At 43.1% G+C, this 19120-nt stretch overlaps 1 protein-coding gene across 1 annotated transcript in view; it reads left to right on the forward strand.

The window, feature by feature from the left end:
• FNBP1 (formin binding protein 1) overlaps nucleotides 1–19120 on the forward strand; it is a gene marked incomplete at its 5' end in the record, with an annotated part of 57006 nt that overhangs the window by 17415 nt on the left and 20471 nt on the right. The window contains 2 exon segments of the mRNA XM_015567766.1: nucleotides 1073–1135; nucleotides 1652–1756. Of these exon segments, the coding sequence (XP_015423252.1) occupies nucleotides 1073–1135; nucleotides 1652–1756 (168 nt within the window).

The raw sequence follows: 19120 nt of genomic DNA on the forward strand, positions 1-19120 counted from the left end.
CTCCTGCACCTCATGGTCCAAGTGTTTGTCATCTCCACGGGTGGAGAGAGCCTGCCACCTGGAACCTTCTTCACAGCATGGTGCTTCCGTAGTCCGTCACCTCTGCTCCCCGCCCACAGACCCCCCAGTCTGCCCCTTTCTCTCTGATCCCTGGCTCCTAATGTTTGTGAGGCTCACTCTGGTCTAGTCCTTGGGTGTCAACACCAGGCATATAGCTGCCCCAGGGCCTCCGCAGGTAGCAGGTGAATCTACCTTAAATTTAAAAAGTCCTAAGTAATGGAAACATCTGCCTACTCAAAACTTTTACACAAATACTTGTAGCTGCATTATTCATAGCAGCCCCACACTGGGAACAACCCAAAGGCCATCGGCTGGTGAATGGATAAACAAATGGTGGCATATATCCATACAGTGGAATGTCGCCTGTTGATAAAAATGGTCCGTGTGACACATGGATGAACCTTGGAGAGAGACTCTGCTCAGTGAACATTATGAAGTGATGAGAGCATTATGCCAGTCACGAAAGATAATGTTGTGAGATTCCATTTCTATGAAACATCTAGAAGCGGCGTTATCTGTAGAGACAGAAAGATGAGTGGTTGCCCAGGCCTGGGGAGGGTCTGGGTAGGAGAGTGACAGCTAAGAGGTCGTGGTTTCTTTTTGGGGTGATAAAAATGGTCTCAAATTGATTATAGTAGTGGTTGCATAATTGTGTGACTCTAGTAAAAACCATTGACTTGTCAATTTGCACGTGTGAATTGTATGGTATGTGAGTTACATCTCAAAGCAATTAAAAATAAAGATCTAAGTGATTTTTGTCTTAAAACTTCACTATCACTTTTACAAATTGTGTATATAAGTCTTAGAATTCAATTATTATAACATCTAAAGTTTCAAAGGCTACTCTTGGCTATTCTTGTTTTCATTTCCCTTTATTTTTTAACTCTAAGATTTCTCGGGCGCGCACATGCTGGGTGTTCGATATTTAAGTATTATTTCAGCGGGTGGGCTTTTTCTCTCGTGTCACTCTGAGCAGGAGGGCGCGCTGATCCCTGGTGTTTCTCGCTTGCAGCACTTTCACGACGGACGGAAGGCCCAGCAGCACATAGAGACCTGCTGGAAGCAGCTCGAGTCGGTGAGTGAGCAGCCAGCAGCCGGGAAAGGCCGGGCCGGTCTTCTAACTGGAATTGAATTTCAGCTTGAATCAGTCAGTATGTTCAAAACAAACGGAAACACTAAAGAAAACGCCTTGAGAGATTTTTCTCATCTGAGTGTAGAGTGTTTCTAGAAACTTTTATCTGAAGTAAAGTGTTGAGCCAAAAGAGTTCAAGGAGCGTGTTTTTTTCTAAAAACCACGTGGAAAGAACAAAGATTAGGCCGTTGGTCCTGACACAGACAATAGGGTGGGGAAGGCCTGGGGTACGGGGTGGGGGTGGGCTGGGAGGGTTTTTGGGGGGTAAAAGAGGACATATGTAATACTTTCAACAGTAAAGAATTATTTAAAAATAAAGTAGCGTCCTGAGATTATGACCCAGCAGTCCGTTGGGGAGAAGAATGCTCTTTGGGGGATTTGGGTAAAAGCCAGTGCTCAGGGATCTCCTGGTTTCGTTAGTCACCCCTTTCCCCTTCCACCGCTTTCCTCTGCTTCCAGAGCAAGCGGCGATTTGAGCGGGATTGCAAGGAGGCTGACCGGGCGCAGCAGTACTTTGAGAAAATGGATGCTGACATCAACGTCACAAAAGCGGATGTTGAAAAGGTAAGGTGAAAGTAAGCCTGTCTCTCGTTTCCCCTTTTCACCGTTCGTCACGCACCCTCCCAGAGGGTCGGTCCCCAAGTTCTCCTTTCTGGTGCAGCCACAAAAGGCCATTCAACGTGGGATCATTTTCCATTTGTGTCAGCTGCCATGGGGACCTGAAGCTGAAACTTGGGGGCTCGTGGGTGTTGGGCAGTTTGCTTATTTGTTCAGTCACCAGGATGATAACGCGGAGACATAGACCAAGACCGCGGCCCAGGGGTTGGTGTCTGGAGATTGTGGCTTTCACTAATGGCTTTTCAAAGAAAAGCCAACCTCTTGAAACCCAGGGCGGATGTGCAGCGAGAGCTTGGCTGCCTCTGGTGCTTCCGTTCAACAGATAAGGAGGCTCCCGCCCTGGCCTGCTTCTGAGTGAATCATCCGGTCGGTCGCTAGCAGGTTGCAGCTGAGGCCCGCGTGCAAATCCTCGGCTTCCCTGACGCACTGGAATTGGCAGCGGGGAGTGTCAGAGAGCTTGCGCTGTGTCTTCTGGGTTTGCTCCCTCGAAGCTGAATTTTCTTTTTATGACAGTCATCAATAGGGCGTAAACAGATCAGCCTGTTAAATAACAGTCTTCATTCGTTGCTGCCCAGGGCTGTGCTGGCGGCCACAGCCTCCTGCCTCCCCTGGGAAAAGCCTGCCTTTCAGAGGTTTCTTTCGCTTTTGCCAGGTTCGTTACAGATGAGATGAGTTGCAAAAGTGTGTGTTAGCTATTTCATTATTTGCCCCTCCTGCCAAATTCCTTGCTTACAGGCAAGGTATATGTCAGTATGCCTTCCTCTAGAATTATCTAGTACATTAAACTACACATTCTCATTTATCTACTTTACCAAAAGATATACTAATATGCTGGTAAAGTTACTATACATTACCATAAATTTGTCGTGAGTTCTCCTTAAACCGACAACTTTCCAAACTATAAAAAATATTATTCAATTACAATAGATTGACCCTGCTTGGCTGGTGTGACACGCTCAGTTGGTTGAGCATCATTCCGTGCATCAAAAGGTCCCTGGTTGGATTTCCAGTCGGGGCACATGCCTAGCTTGCGGGTTCAGTACCAAGTCAGGAACCCTGACTGGGAATCGAACCAGGGACCTTTTGGTGCACGGAATGATGCTCAACCAATGGAGCCACACCAGCCAGGGCTCATTTAATTTCTTCTGACTTTATGTGTTCTCATTCGATATTATGTTTTTCACTTTATTCAGGTGGAATATAGAGCACGTGACTTTCATATGTTACTAATTAGAGCCCGGTGCCTTGCTAAACTTTTCATTTCTATTTTGACTTTTCTATAGAGACAATCCTATCACCAGCATAGAATGGCGGTTTTATTTCTTCTTTTGCATTCCTTATGCCTTTTATTTATTTTTCTTATCTCGCTCTGCTGGTTTTGACCTCCATTACGCTGCTAGAAGCAGTAATTGTGGACTCCTTATCTTGTGCTTGCTTATAAAGAGGGCTTCAAATGTTTCTCCATTCGGCATGATTTTAATATGCCCTTTATCAGGTTAAGGGATTTCCCTTCTTTTCCTATTTTGCCAAGAGGTTTTGTTAAGCTTGACTTGATATTGAATATCGTCAGATAAATTTTCGGCTTCTTTTCATCCCATTATTAATGGGATAGAGTTCATGGATCAATTTTCTTATATCAAACCAAATTGGCACTCCTGGGACAATTCCAACTAGGTCACCGTGTATTATTTTATTTCACTCAAGATTTTTGCGTCTGTAGTCATTGAGATTATTCTATAATTGTTCTTGTCTGTTCTAGTTTGCATCACGTACTGGTTTTGTAGTAAGCTTACTCATATTTCTATATTCTGAAATAATATATGTGAGATGAAATTAACAGTTCTTAAATGTTTTGTGATATTGCATCGTGGGAAAGTTTCTCACTACTGATTTGATTCCTTTAATGTCTGCTGCTTTGGTTAATCTTGGGGTAATATTTTTCTAGAAATATCTCCATTTCATCTTAAGGTTTGAAGTGTCTCGGCTAAATGTTGCCCATAATCTCTCACCTTAATTTTTGCTGCATATGTTGATTATTCCTAATATTGTTTATTTATACGCCTCCCCCCACCTCCTTTTTGTGGTCATTTTTCCAAAATCATTTTTATTACGATTTTCCAGGAACCAAAATTTGTCTTGGTGCAACTTCTCTTTTCTACTTCTATTTTCTATTTCATTTCCTTTCCTTTCCTTCAACCTTCTCTGTCAAGGTCTTTGTTTTTTTGTTTGTTTTATAATCGCCACCGAAGGATATTTTTCCATTGATTTTTAGAGAGAGTAGAAGAGAGAGGGAAAGACAGAGAGAAATACTGATGTGAGAGAAACACACATCAATTGGTTGCCTCCTGAGCCCGACCAGGGCTTAGGCCGGGGAGGAGCCTGCAACTGAGGTACATGGGAATCGAACCTGCGACCCTTTGGTCCACAGGGTGAAGCTTTATCCACTGAGCCAAACCAGAGAGGGCTCTGTCAATGTCTTTGGATTTCACCTATTGTCCTTTAAATGTTTCTTTCTTCAGAAGCTTACCTCATTCCAACTTTTCTCCTGTTCTATTATAAGCAGTTGAGTAACAAATTTCTTATGTAAGCACTGATTTATCTGCAACACACGAATTTTAATGTCTATTATTATTATTATTGTTCACATCCCGATCTTTTTCATTTCTTTTACTTTTTAATCTCTCCTATGATTTATGTAGAAGCATGTTTTAAATTTTTCAATTGTATGACATATTTAAACATCTGTTTTTTGTTATTGATTTCTAATTTAATTGCATTGTGGTTGTAAAAAGCCAGAGTTTGAGTCTTTTCTGGTTGTTGAGGCCTCGCACTTGGTCAGTTTTGTAAATGTTCTTTAAGTAATTGAAAAGACTGTGTATTCTCCAGCTCTTAGTTGCAGAGTCTACCTATTTCCATCAGATCAGACTTGTTGATTGTGTCATCCAGATCTTCCCACCACTAGGGATTTTGGGGTCGGCTCGTTGTAACCTTTGTTGAGAGAGACATATCACTTCTTTGTGCCTTGCTTTCCTAGTTGGTACAACGGGAATACAGCGCAGAGGGCTGGTGGGTGTACTCAGGAAGTTAATATGTGCAAGATATTCCCAGCCGATACGGCAGTGGCCAGTGATCAGTAAGCTAACTCGTGTGATGATAACAGTGGAAGGTTTGCCATTTCCTGTCAGTTTGCTCTGCTACTGTGAAGTTATTTTATTAAGAAATACAGTTTAAAAAAAAAGAAATACAGTTTAGAACTGTATCCATGAGATTGAACTTGTCTTCGGTGTGCTGTCACCTTCTTTCCACGCTCATGCTTTATGCCTTGAAGACTAGTTGACCTGCTTTGGGGGGTTAGCTTTGCGGGGCACATCTTTCCCAGACTGTCTGCCCCACGTGCTGTTGTGAGAAAGCTTCCCCGTGGTTGCTCCCAGACATTCATGTGAAAACTTGCTATGGACAGGAGACTTCCCTGTCATACCATCCTCGCCCTGTATTTCAGTCACGTAAGAAAGTGGAACTCCCAGCAGACTAGCATGTGAGAGAGACCCGTCTATGGGTGATTATCAGAGTGCATTGCTATGAATTATCTGTGGCCTACGTTCAGCGTGGGTTCACCAGGGAGCTGGCAGCACCTGGGGTCACTACCCAGCCAGGACTGCATCCATCTAAGTTTTCCAACTTGAGTTTGGGATCTACACAGGCTGTGTGAGTTCTGACCCTTTGTGGTTCAAAAATTTGCAGGATGACTTTTTTCTTTGATTTTTTCTCTTGGTCAGATCCAAGGTAGCTAAGTTATCAAAAGTACAATAGCTTGCCCAGCTAGCGTGGCTCAGTGGTTGGGCATCAACCTATGAACCAGGATGTCACGGTTCGATTCCGGGTCCTGGTCAGGGCACATGCCCAAGTTGTGCGATAGATCCCCAGTGTGGGACATGCAGGAGGCAGCCAATCAATGATTCTCTCTCATCGTGGATGTTTCTCTCTCTCCCCCTCCCTTTCTCTCTGAAATCAATAATTTTTTTTTTTTTTAAGTACACTAGCTGGACCTAAAGGCAGCTGTGGGACTTGATAGGGACTGCCGATTGGATTGCTCTCCTCAACTTTTTAAAATCTTTCCAGGGATGCGTAATTCTTCCTTGTACTGAGAGCCATCTTTTGTTTCACTTACCTCCTCCCCAAGGATACGATAAATTATCCAGTTTTGGCATCACAAACACTGAAGCTGATAGAGCAGGGTCTACACCAGTGATGGGGAACCTTTTGAGCTTGGCGTGTCAGCATTTTGAAAATCCTAACTTAACTCTGGTGCCGTGTCACATATAGAAATTTTTTGATATTTGCAACCATAGTAAAACAAAGACTTATATTTTTGATATTTATTTCATATATTTCAATGCCACTTAACAAAGAAAAATCAACCAAAAAAAATGAGTTCGCGTGTCACCTCTGACACGCGTGTCATAGGTTCGCCATCACTGGCCTCCACACTGGAATCCTTAAGCTACTTTGCTGATGAAGGTGACTCGAAGCGCTGTCATTTCCCCAGGGTTTTGCCTTATCGGCTGGAAGGCCTCTGTCAGCATCCAGCCGAAAGGATGCAGGCTTTCGGTTCTTATCGTTCCTTACTGGAATTTTCCATTTTGACTTTGGAAAGCCTTTGAATCTCATATAAATGTCTTTTCCCCAGTTTCTGCAAACGATTACATACCTGGTTGTATTGGAAGTTGCTCGCCCTCCTTTTTTCTAACAGCCCCGCAACCCTTGGAGTGGCAGCCTGTGTTCACAGAGGTGTAACTGCTCCCCGGAAGGAGGGAGGACTGGCCCGAGTTGCCATTTGCGTTTGATGACACGGTTGTTGTGAACCTCGTGTGCACGTATCTTCTAAACTATAAGTTAACCGCCCCGCACAGGGACTAGGGCCATGTTTTCATAAATGGCCTGAAACCCGCCTGCGTCCACGGGGACATCAGTAGACACTTGCTTTGTGTTTGGTGTCTGTGTTAGCAGATGTTTAGTGATCAGCTTACACATGGGTGTGTGTTATCCTGGAGGAGCCAGTGTAACCAAAAGTAAATTCATACGCACGGCGTGGGCATACGGAAACACGGTCAGTTTTGTCTCTGGGCCAGTGAACACATCTGGATGTTGCGAGGATGCCACGTCCTCAGAGGAATGATGAGGCCCCGAAATAAGCTCAGTGGGATGGTTTATATTGGGGATGGAACTCAAGGAACTACACAGCCTTCTGTCGCCCAGACGCAGCGGTCAGAGTTTTAAAACGAGTTCCCCTGCCCTGGAGCGAGTCCGTGGGGGCTTGCAGCAGGACCACATTGGAAGAGGTCATCTTGTGGCTCATGGCCCGTGTGCTTCAGTGCAAGGTAAAACCAGACTTGTTTCCTCCCCTTGTACGAGATGGACATGGTAGTCCTTACTGTGCATAGTATTAAGAAGTTGAAGGCCTGCAAGGGAACATGGGAAAATCCATCAACCGATGGTCTTTGGCTCCAATTCAACACCAATGGACGCCCCCTCCCTGCCCCAGGTAGGGGTGCTGTGAGAAGGACACGTCATTCATTGGAGACGGCTCAGGGTGATGCAGCGCGGCTGGGAGGCAGCCCTGGTGAGACCCCTCTCCGGCTACACAGTGTAACATGCAAAGAAGTGGGCAAGAGAGTACTTTCTAATGGGGTCAATATTTCAAGCCTAAGTTGGAGATGATGTTTTAAGAATTAGAATTCTAAGTAACCGTTCATTTATATTATAAAGTCTCTCTGGGAACTATTTTTCCTTACAGTTTGCTTCTGCTTGGTGCAGCTTTTTATCCAACTAAATTCTGATCTGTTTTTCCTATTTCCACATAGCCCCCCACAAGAGTCACTCCATACTTTTTTTTTCTAATTTAAGGGACTTCCTTGTGGAATCATGATTTTTATGGTATTCTCATTTTTAAAAAAATATATTTTATTGATTTTTTACAGAGAGGAAAGGAGAGGGATAGAGAGTTAGAAACATCGATGAGAGAGAGGCATCAATCAGCTGCCTCCTGCACACCTCCCACTGCGGATGTGCCCGCAACCAAGGTACATGCCCTTGACCGGAACCGAACCCGGGACCCCCCAGTCCGCAGGCCGACGCTCTATCCACCGAGCCAAACTGGTTACGGCGGTATTCTCATTTTTAAAAAACACTGAATTTGTTGGCGAATTCCTAAGTCATGTAATGTTCCCATTCATTGTCCTTCATTCCCCGACTCCTTATTCATTGACTGTGCTGGCGAGATGGGGGTGGCACAGACACCAGCATGTAATCACACAGTCCTGGACTTTAAGGAACGTGCCTTTCTCTTTCTTTCTGATGTTTAGTTCACTGTCTGGTGAAGGTTCCCAGTTGCCCCCTAAACAACTCTTGAATGGCATTTCGGTGACAAGGACCTTAAAGTCGGGTTTTCTCTGTCCCTCTGCTTTGGCATAATAGCATGCTAGACGACCCTGGGTGAGGGGCAGCACCTGCGCCTGAATCTGGTGGTGCTGCCGTTGGCTAGTGTGGCGTTGGGATGGAAAAGGAAAAGGTTATCAAAATGAATGGAATGTGCACTAATATTTCTGAACAGAGAGAACAGTGTTTGCTAAATGCATGCATTAGACGGAGTTCATCCATGTCAGGCCGTGAATAATTCCCTTTCTCTAAGTCGCCCTCGCCTTGTGACTGTTAGTTAGCTCTTACATAATTTCTAAATGCAGAATAGGATATTGTTTAACTGAAACTGCAGTTACTGGTCACAAGTGGCTGCAGAAATGGCCAGAGAGTCCAAGTTATGCATTTTGAACTTTAGTACCAATTTCTCCTTTTCCTACAACTTGACTGGTTCCTTCACTGCCTGTCTTTGTGGGCAGTTGTTGACTATGAAACGGTTAACCTGGCTTCTTTATTCCAACACGTTGCAACTCTGAGTGTTGACTAAGCAGAAGAACTCTCTCTACAAAGTGAGAGGTTTCCTTGTTTGGCTTCATCATGAGTTTTATTATATAACCCGATTTGAGGAAATGTTTTACAAACTAAATTAGATTATAATCCTGACCATGAGCACTCAGAACAGTGTATCGGTTTCTTGGGGCATTTTTAAATTCCATTTTTTGTGTGACATTATGGCTTCTAAAAGTATTCGCCTTTGAACATTATTAGCTTTTAAATTCTACATAGATGTCCCTAAGGTGGAGTAGAATATGAAATCCCGAGTCATGAATTAAGGTAGAATTCCAAGAGCTAAGTGATGAAACTTCACGTTTCTATTTACAATCCAATATACATGTGCTGGGTTTTTTTATGTCACGTATCACACAGTAGAATATTTTAAAGAGAAAAATAAAGTTAGAATACAGAGTCTATGCCATTGTAAGCAAGTATAAAGGAATTGACTTGAGTGATTATCAGTTTGGTAATTGTCTTGATAAAACCAATGAATTGTAGTAGTTTTAGAGTTTGCTTCGGTTGGAATCAGAGTTGCCGGCTCTGGGAAGGCAGCCCTGGCCAGGTCGGGTAGGTTCTGTGCTAACGGAAGCCAGCTGAGTAGCAGAGTGTTCCATTTTTTTACCATTTGGGGAAACAGCCTCTAGCAAGACGACTCCTTAAGTTATTGTACGAATAAGGAGTTGTACTATTCAATATTTTCTCTGCCCTTGCTGTAACTAGGAAGCTGCCATCTTTATTGGACATGTTAATGTCTTTAGTGCTTTCCCCAAATTTGCTGCATATAAAATGTCTGAAGGAATTGTTCATTGTAACAAGTTAGAAAACAATTTTTTTTTAAAAAAGAGGAAGTGGTTAGTATGAATACAGGAAATAAATTTTGCAACTACAGCTTGATCTTTCAGTTTAAACTGCTTTTAATTTACAGGAGACAATATAGAAGTAAAAATGCACTGTAAAAAATGAATGCTGTTGCTGACTATTCTAAGTGGATCACTGTCCAAATCAGAGATTCTAGAAAAGACACTTTTGTTAGTCTCTTGTTTATATCTGCCCTGAAAGAAGTCATCTGTAGGGTTTATGTTTTATTTACTTTGCTTCTCAGCATGTTTGTATTAAATGAGCATCCTGAATGGCTTCTATTGTTTCATTCTTAATGTTTGTCCTGAGTAGTAATAGATATGTTTACTTCCTTTGACATTTCCCATGGGAAATAGAATTTAATGGAAATTTTCTCCAATTATTAGATGTGGAATAAATGTATTTATATTTGCAAACAAGACACAACTTTGATCTATGTCATAAATGAGTATTTGTAGGATGAGATTAAGAAAAAAAAAACTGCCCTGACCAGTTTGGCTCAGTGGCTAGAGCGTCGGCCTGTGGACTGAAGAGACCCAGGTTCAATTCTGGTCAAGGGTATGTACCTTGCTTGCGGGCACATCCCCAGTAGGGGGTGTGCAGGAGGCAGCTGATGGGTGTTTCTCTCTCATGAATGTTTCTAACTCTCTATCTCTCTCCCTTCCTCCCTGTAAAAAAATCAATAAAATATATTAAAAGAAAAAAAAGAAAAGAAAAAAAAACCCATGATGCTCATATTAGTTTTACCACTAAAAATGAAATTTGTGACAGGACTGTTGAAACATAAAATTACTTACTATGGTCAAATGCTTCACACAAAACTACTCTTAAAGTTGTAGCCAGCTCCCAGTTTCAGTTCATTCTTTAGAAGTTATTACTGTCTCACTTGTTAACCTTAATTTTTCACTTATTTGTCTTTGAAATAAGTGGTTTTTACACTAAAAATGGAGTTTGGTTAAATAAGTATCTAAAAAGAAACAAGAAAGCCAAAATTTTAAATCTCAGTGTATCAGGTATGGGGGAGAGGTACTACCAGAGTGAATTTATATAAAGACTAAATGCTTTCAAAAGCATCTCCAGTGAAATATTCCCAGTATGCATTTCATCTGCATTAAAATGTTGACATGAGAATCTATCTTAGCTCTGCCTCAATACTCCTGAAAGCATAATCATTACCAAACCTCTAGTTAATGTGCAAAATACCAGCAGAGCAAAGCAAGGTGATGGGTCCTTCTTATACCCTAGATCTGAAGCTAAAACTGAATTAAATAAAATATGACCTGAATACAAATATTTATATTACGTGGATATAGGGATATGAATCCTATATAATAAAAGGCTAATATGTAAATCAACCCAGCTGCAGAACAACCGGTTGCTATGACACGCACTGACCACCAGGGGGCAGATGGTCAATGCAGGAGCTGACCCCTGGTGGTCAGTGTGCTCCCACAGGAGGAGCGCCACTCAGCCAGAAGCTAGCCAGGCTTACGGCTGGCGAGTGCAGTGGCAGTAGTGGGAACCTCTTCCGCCTCCACAGCAGCGCTAAGGACCCCTTGAGGGATGTCCAACTGCAAGAGGGTGCAGGCCAGGCTAAGGGCGGGTCCCCCCCCCCACAGTGCATTAATGTCGTGCACCAGGCTTCTAGTAGGAAATAAAACTAAATTAAGTTAAGTATTATGTGTGTGTGTGTGTGTGTGTGTGTGTGTGTGTGTGTAGCTTCGAACACTTGGCACTATGTGCCCCTCTCTGTTCTAAAGGCTTTCATATGGTAACTCATTGAATAACATCTTAATGTTTACTGATAATAAATGGCCTAGCTTGGCCAAGAGCTTGTTCTTAATGTTAATCTTACATAGAAGTGGGTTCGGGTCCTGTTTCTACCAATCACTAATGGTGCAACGAGGAATTTACTTAATCTGAGCCTGTTTTCTACTCTGTACAACAAGGACGATATACACCCTTCAAGGATGGTTGTGAGGCACCAGTGGTGGTGATGTGTGTAAAGTAGTGGCCTGTGTTTGGACTTCTGTTAACTGGTTGAAACTGGCATTGCCACCTGAATTTTGCCTGTTTGTGACCTTCTCCTTGGATTACTTCTGGTTCCTCCCTCCTCAAGTCTTCCCCCTTCAACCTACTGCGAATCAATTGAGTATATCTTGCACATTCTAGACATCTAGGCATCTGCAGAAAGATGTATTGAACAAACAGTGCAGGGCATCAGTAGGATTGTCATAGATGCCTTTCACGAGGACCCCGGTTAGCAAATGATGATGCCATGGAGAGACCAGGAAAAGCTGGGTCAGTGGGGAGGAAGAGTACCCTGTTACATGCCAACTCCGTGGTGAAGATAACCAGAGCAAAGCAGTGAAAATGACTGAGTTACATCATCCATGTAAGCACCTGGTCCTGTGACCAGCAGGTCCCAGGAGCTCAGAAGTTGTTTGTGGATGTTGCCTCTGAAAAAACTCCCCGTGGAGTACAGTTTGTTGGGATAGGTCTGAAGGAGGACTTGGGAGCGGAGCATGAAGAATGGGTAGAAGTTGAAAGGAAGGAACAGAGAGAGAGCAGCTGAGGCGGCGAGAACTTCATCCCGGGCTCTGAGGGAAACACATTGCAGTTGCTGACCTGCCTGATGGGGCAGGTGACGGAGCAGGACCTAGCTGGAGAGGTCAGTTAAGAACGGATCATGATGCTTAAAGCAAAATGGTGGAATGAATGTGACCCTGATGCAACGCTATGGAACCTACTGCTCAAAAAACTGGCACTGGAAAAGTGTTTTATATTTTCTTTTTATTTATTTTTTTAAAATATATTTTATTGACTTTTTACAGAGAGGAAGGGAGAGGGAGACAGAGATAGAAACATCAATGGTGAGAGAGAATCATTGATGGGCTGCCTCCTGCACGCCCCCTACTGGGGATCGAGCCCACAACTGGGAATTGAACCCAGGACCTCTTGGTCCATGGGATGACGCTCAATCCACTGAGCCACCACAGCCGGGCTCCAACTAATTTTTATGTTAATCACTTGGGCTTGGGATTCTGGTACCACCTGTATGATACATACACAAGTGTAAGGTTTTGTTTCTCAAATACACTCTTCCCCCATCCACCCTTTCGCCTGAGACCTCAACAAGCTTCCTGGCTGTCCTGCCTGATCACTACACTAGTTTTGCTGGGTGTCACCAGCTTAAAGGAGAGCCAAGAAAGCTAACACTGAGGTTGGAATAGAGGAAGGGCCTATGGTCTTACACTCCAAGCTCATTGGTAGTATTTACTGAATGACACATGTGAGATTTTTAGTATTAAACATTGCTGTTTGAAATCTATTGTGACTAGGGTAATAAGGTAGACAGCTGCTAACCTAACTCCAGACACCTTACATTCCCTCAGAACCAGAAGTATAGTATTTCATTTATTTACCTTGGGGGATGTATCGGGAATAATTTTTTTCTCTTCTGTGGAACATATATTTTCTAGAACTAGATTGACAAAGTGCTTTCAGTATTTTTGTTTTCCACAATAACTGCACAGCCGTAGAGAATGGTGGTCATATAAGCATTGACTTCCTAGAACCCAGCTCTCTTCAGCTGTCTGTATATGAAACCTTGTGATTGTCATGTTCTGTAGTGAGGTTATTTATTAAGGAGAGAAGGGGAAGAAAGAGATCATTTCAAACCCACATAACTGAAAGCTCAAGGCTCTTGCCAGTGACAATGCAATTAGAAGCCAGGGAAGAGGAAGAGTGTTAGAGCCTCGGGCTCCTCCCCAATGTGTTCCCGCCAGCCCCCCTTGGCGTGGTGCCAGCGTCCGTCCTGGATGAACTATGTCAGCATTGCTTCTCTCTTAGCAGAAACTGCCACTCACCTTGAGCAAGCAGGTATTTCACATTCTACTTTTCAAATAAAGCATCCGGAATGTAGGGGAACAGAAGGCCTTTTCTTAACACTGTTTAGCAAGTGAATGGCCCATGTGGGATTGAGATGCTGGTCTCATTTGCTACCTCTCCATATTCTCTCCTATTTCAGTGACTCTGCACCAAGGGAACCTACCAGGCTGGGGCTACCAGTTGTAAGGCTGTTTAAAAAAAATCAGGAAATTGCTGGAATAGTTCAAGCATATTTCTTTGGTTAACTTATTTTGAAGTTTTTCTCTGTTTTGTATTTTAGCTGCCTTTATAATTTATCAAAGACAGACTCATTGTTTTGGCAAGTTCCTGGCCTGGAAGGCTCCAACAAAAACTCCCAGCACTCAGTCTGAATAGGAATTTGTAAATGCATTCTCAGTCTTGAACTTGGAAATGTATTCTCGCTGCGGCAGCGCTGGGAAATTTGAACAATGCCATTTATCATACAACAACATTGTTCCAGACAGGGACCTTTTTCATCTCTTCTATGTTGGTAACCCTCCTGCTTCATTATCTTTTCAGAGCTTTTTGTTTTCTTTTGGGGCCTCAAAGGCAAGCCTTCAACCTTTCAGTTTCTAGAATTCAGCATTAAAATTTGTCTTTTACTAATCTTTTTAGCAAGATAAGATATACCCTCATCACTCTTTCAGAAGTTATCATTATTAATGTTTTATATTTTTACAGTAATGGGGTTATGCTGGAAATACTGTTTTGGAAACTGTAAAAAAATTAAATTATATACAGCTTTCACATTCCTTGATCATCAAATATTCTTTTTTTTAAAATTGATTTTAGAAAGCGAGGAAAGGAGAGGGAATGATATGGAAACATCGATGGGCTGCTTCCTGCACTCCCCCTCCTGGGGATCAAGTTGGCAATCCAGGCATGTGCCCTGACTTCTCGGGGCATGGGTCAATGCTCAACCAACTGAGCCACACTGGCTGGGCTAAATATTCTTTCACATTTTTTTTCTTTTTAAATGCTACACATTAGTGCATTAGCCCAGCCGGTTTGGCTCAGTGGATAGAGTGTTAGCACACGGACTGAAGGGTCCTGGGTTTGATTCCTATCAAGGGCACGTGCCTCAGTTGCAGACTTCATTTAAAATCACTTCATTAGGATCAATTCCCACCGGAAGAATTCTGGGTCAAAGACTAGTTTTTGACAAATCCCAGAAAATCAGTGCAAGCTTCCAGGCGTTCTCAGCAGGTTTTCTCTGATCTCCCTTGTGGGCTGTGACGACTTGTGTGCTTCTCATCAACTGGCCTGTCCAGAAGCAAGGTGTCCACTGGTTGGAGCTCCTTGGTGACTCAGACTCACCACGTTTGCCAGCTGTTGATTGGGGATCACTGTGGTGTCATTTAGTGGTATCCTTGCAGCTGTGTTTCTAGAACTTTCCAATCACTTGTCCCAGGCTGCTGCGCCTCCTTCGATGTTTTCTCAGACACTGCCCCCCAACACACACACAAATTGCGAACTCCAGGCTGTCACCATAAATAGTGATTATCAGAGGCTAGAGGTGTGGGTACTTCTACTTTCTAAACCATACAGCTCTACAAATTTGAATTATTTTACAGCAAGCACTTTTTGTGATTGAGGTGGGAAAAAGAACTAAAGAGAGGAAGGGCCAAATAACGTAGGTGATTAAATTTCTGTGACTGATTTTGTCCACACTATTGAGTCAATAGCTCAGGTAGATTGGAGAGAGGTAGGTCAAGAGCCAAGTGCCAGATTCTTGCTACGCCTCAGGCCGGCCGCACACCCTGCTGGCGGGGTCCGGCCCTGCGGTCAGGCCATCTGCTGTGTGAGCTGAGCTGCCACAGGTCACCATGCGGGCTAGTAACTTCAGGACGAAATCTCGGTTTCAGCCCCTTTCCCCTCCAGCCTGAAACACATGTCCTCTGTAAAACGAATGAAATGCATAAAAAGAAGACATATCTGAGGAGTTTTGCTCTTTGAGGAGCAGGGAAGAGAGTATTAGGAGTGGAGCGCAGTGAAGTGAGAGTGTTTGTGTTGAATTTCCAAGATGGGGTGTGTTGGAGCATATTTTGTATTTTTTGAAAAGACCCTGACCAGTGCAGGGAGATGGTACCTTGCAACAGCAGTTCTTGAGTGGGACATTGCAGCATCTTCCCTCATGCTGGAAAGTTTTCTCACATGAGAAAAGTTATTTAATAAGGCTCAGAGGAATACCAAATATTCATTAGAAAGACAAACTTGCTATATGGTAAGTGATCATATACATTGGAACCTAATTCCAGAATCATTGAATGAATAATAACTGAGCATCCCCCATGTGACAGAACATTCTAGGAACATTATGTATTATACTCTTTTAGATATGTCTTTACAATTTAATTATTAACTGATGTTGATATCATTAAATTATTGCCATTTTATAGATTGTTTCTATTAAAAAAAATTTCCTCTGATGATAATGAGGAAACAGTATTGAGTGTACAGCTGCTTCAGAGTATATTTACTATTATTTGAGCAACCAGAGCTGTCAAATATTCCTCATTTGCTATAACCAAATTTTTGGTAATAAAAAATAGGGTTTTGTCCTTCGTTATATTACATGTGAAGGGCAAAGGCGACTTCCCCGGTGCTTTGCGGTGAATGGTATGTCCCTTAATGAACAGCAGGAGTCACATCCTGAGGCGGCTGAGGTCATGATAAGAAAGTAATAAATCTCATTACTGCCCCGTCGGCATGGCTCGGTGGTTGAGCGTCAGCCTATGAACCAGGAGGTCATGGTTCGATGCCCGGTCAGGATCCAGGAAGTCGAATAGGGAAGTCGCTTCACACGTTGTCCGTGCTAACAATCTAAATGCTTTCCAATATTTTTATCTTAAGCCCATTCGGGTTGAGAAGCATTGGGCTGCAGTTCAGCTTCTAGTATATTGTTTCCTTTATTTAGAAACGGTAAGTCTGACCTCTTAGGCAGGAAGCTGTACTTCCATAGGATGTGGGGGTGGGCGGTATTGAGAATTACCCAAATGGTGACGGGAGGAGGCTTACCTCTGGGTGGTGAACACACAATGCAGTACACAGATGGTGTAAACGATTGTGCACCGGAAACCTATATCATTTTATTAACCAATGTCACCCCAATAAACTCAACAAAAATTTTAAAGAAGAAAAAGAATTACCTAGCAGTGAACTCATGCGTAAACAGTACATACTTCTATTTGGATTTATTTGGGGAGATTCCCAAGGGCTTGTCACAGAAATTCTCAAGTTTAAATTCAGTCTTGGTGATTGACAGTGAAAGTGGAGTAGGTCTTATTCAAAGATGTGTGTGACTTACAGTCTCCTGCAGTTGTGGTCATTCTGGGGTTTTTTCGATTACCTCTAAATTCCGTGACTCTGACTCATTAAAAAAAAATTAGAATGGAAATTTTAATTAATGGAACTACTGTACCTCTTTAAGATAATAGTGGCTATTTTTAGACTGACTTAAAAAGAAATGAGAAATAGTGATGCTTTAACCTTCGTGTAGCATATACTAGTACATGAGGAGGTGCATTTTCTAAAACATCTAGTTAGTAATTGGTTCAGATAATTTTTGAAAATACTATTGAAGATAGTTCTAAAAATATATCTGTTATAATTAGTAACTGATTGAGCTGGCTCTTTCCATCGTAAAATAAACACAACAGCTTACAAAACAAAAAAAGATTTTCCATATTAAACTTGGTCAGAACAATGGCACATTCCTCAGCTCGGGATTTAAAAGTGAGGATTAATTCAAAGCAGATGGGTGCGGGGATGGAGGCTAAGACAGCCCCGCCTCCCTGCTGTGACCTTGAAGAATTGAATGTACAACAAGGTTTTGCTTCCTTTAAGTGCTTCTCTGTCCTTTCAGTGGGCGAGAGGGAGGCTGTAGAAATGCATGGACGTGTGCCATCTCTGTCCAAGCTTTGGCACTCAAGAAAAGCTCCCAGGGAAACTCGCTTCTGGAACATCCCCAGATGAGCCTTTTCTTCTGCTCAGCTGATACATGTGGCTGCTTATTCCGGTCGCTTCCACAGCTCACACTAGTGGTCCCTAGTTATATGAAAGGGCATCAGGAAACTATTATGAGTTAATATGCTTACAAAGGCCATCAGATAGCCAAGGCGAAGACATCGCTGGAGATTCTGGGGAGGGAGGAGGAAGCGGATCACAGCCACTTCCTCCCACATGGTGCTGTGGGGCCTCCACAGGGCTCGCCCCCAGATCTCATCAGAAAAATATTCCAAGGCTGGCATGATGGACTTGTCCTGAGGACACGCTCATGTGGTGTGTGTGTGTGTGTGTGTGTGTGTGTGTATACATGCGTAAATACATACATACATATATGTATATATATAGGGTGTCCCCCAAAAAATGTATACACACTTTCACAGCTAGTAGCTGTTAAATGAAAATGAAATGCATTTTAATAAACGTAACTTATAACTATATTCTAAGTTTGCATGCATTTTGGGGGGGACACCCTGTATATAATAATGACGTACTGATCTCTGCTTCAGAACGAAGCTGTTTCTAAAATTCACCGAGGTAGAATCATTTCTCCAAAACTAACACAGGGACTGTCCATCTTCTTGCTTGTTATTCTTGTTTACAGAAGTGGTGAGCCCTCCCTTGCCCCTGGGGTTTTTGTGTCTTTTTCTGAGGAAGGTTTGTGAATGAAATAGAGAATTTTTTAGACATTTGAGGCCTGGAAATTCCCTTGTGTTTTTTCATATTTGCAACCAAGTGATGAAGGTAAAGTCTAGGTAATTGAAAGAGTTAAGAGGACTTCACGTTGGTGGCCTGAGAGGGACAGATGGAGTGCGCGTAGGTGGGGAAGCGATTTAGCGGAGGAGGGCGTAGGGTTGTCAGGGTAGCTGGGCACTTAGCGTGTTGGGGACGGATTCTGTGTTTACTGAGATGCAATAGAAGCGGAAGCCAAGCGCAGCATATGGTCAGGACGGGACAGGATGGGTGGCAGGAAGAGTGGCAGCTGAAATACCCAAGGGGAGATGAGAAATGATATGGTGGTTTTGAGGTACCTGAAGCCTCAAGAAACTGAGACACGTCGGGCAACAAGGAAACTCGTTTGGCTCTGCTGATGCTGTTACCTGGTTTGGGAAGTGTGTCTGTATGCATGGGGAAGGAAATAAAGGAAGCCTCTCCCAGCGACCACCTTGGGCCTTGACCAGTGCGCCTATGAGTCAGTGAGTCAGGAATGAGAATCAGGTGAAGCTCTCACGTCACAGGCAGGAAACCAGCAAAACCCTGCGATGCTACAAACCAGCGGAGATGTTATCAACGACCAGCCAGGAGGGGATGAACAACCCCCACGTGTGTGCTTCGGGTTTACATTTGAACGTTCCTGTTCTTTCTTTTTCTTTTTTTTCTTTCTTTCTCCCCCCCCCCGCCCCCCAACTATTAGGTTCATAAAACAAGGCAAAAAACAAACAAACAAAAAGTTGCCTTGGTTATGTGGGAACAAGCCCTTTTCCTGTGGTGGTGTTGGCTCAGTGTGGCAGGCTTGCCAGGTCAGCTGCCAGCCAAGCCTTCTCTTCCTCTGGCAGCGGGTGGGTG

This window comes from Myotis davidii, unplaced genomic scaffold (genome assembly GCF_000327345.1).
Source record: "Myotis davidii unplaced genomic scaffold, ASM32734v1 scaffold651, whole genome shotgun sequence".
In the NCBI taxonomy this organism is placed as follows: domain Eukaryota; kingdom Metazoa; phylum Chordata; class Mammalia; order Chiroptera; family Vespertilionidae; genus Myotis; species Myotis davidii.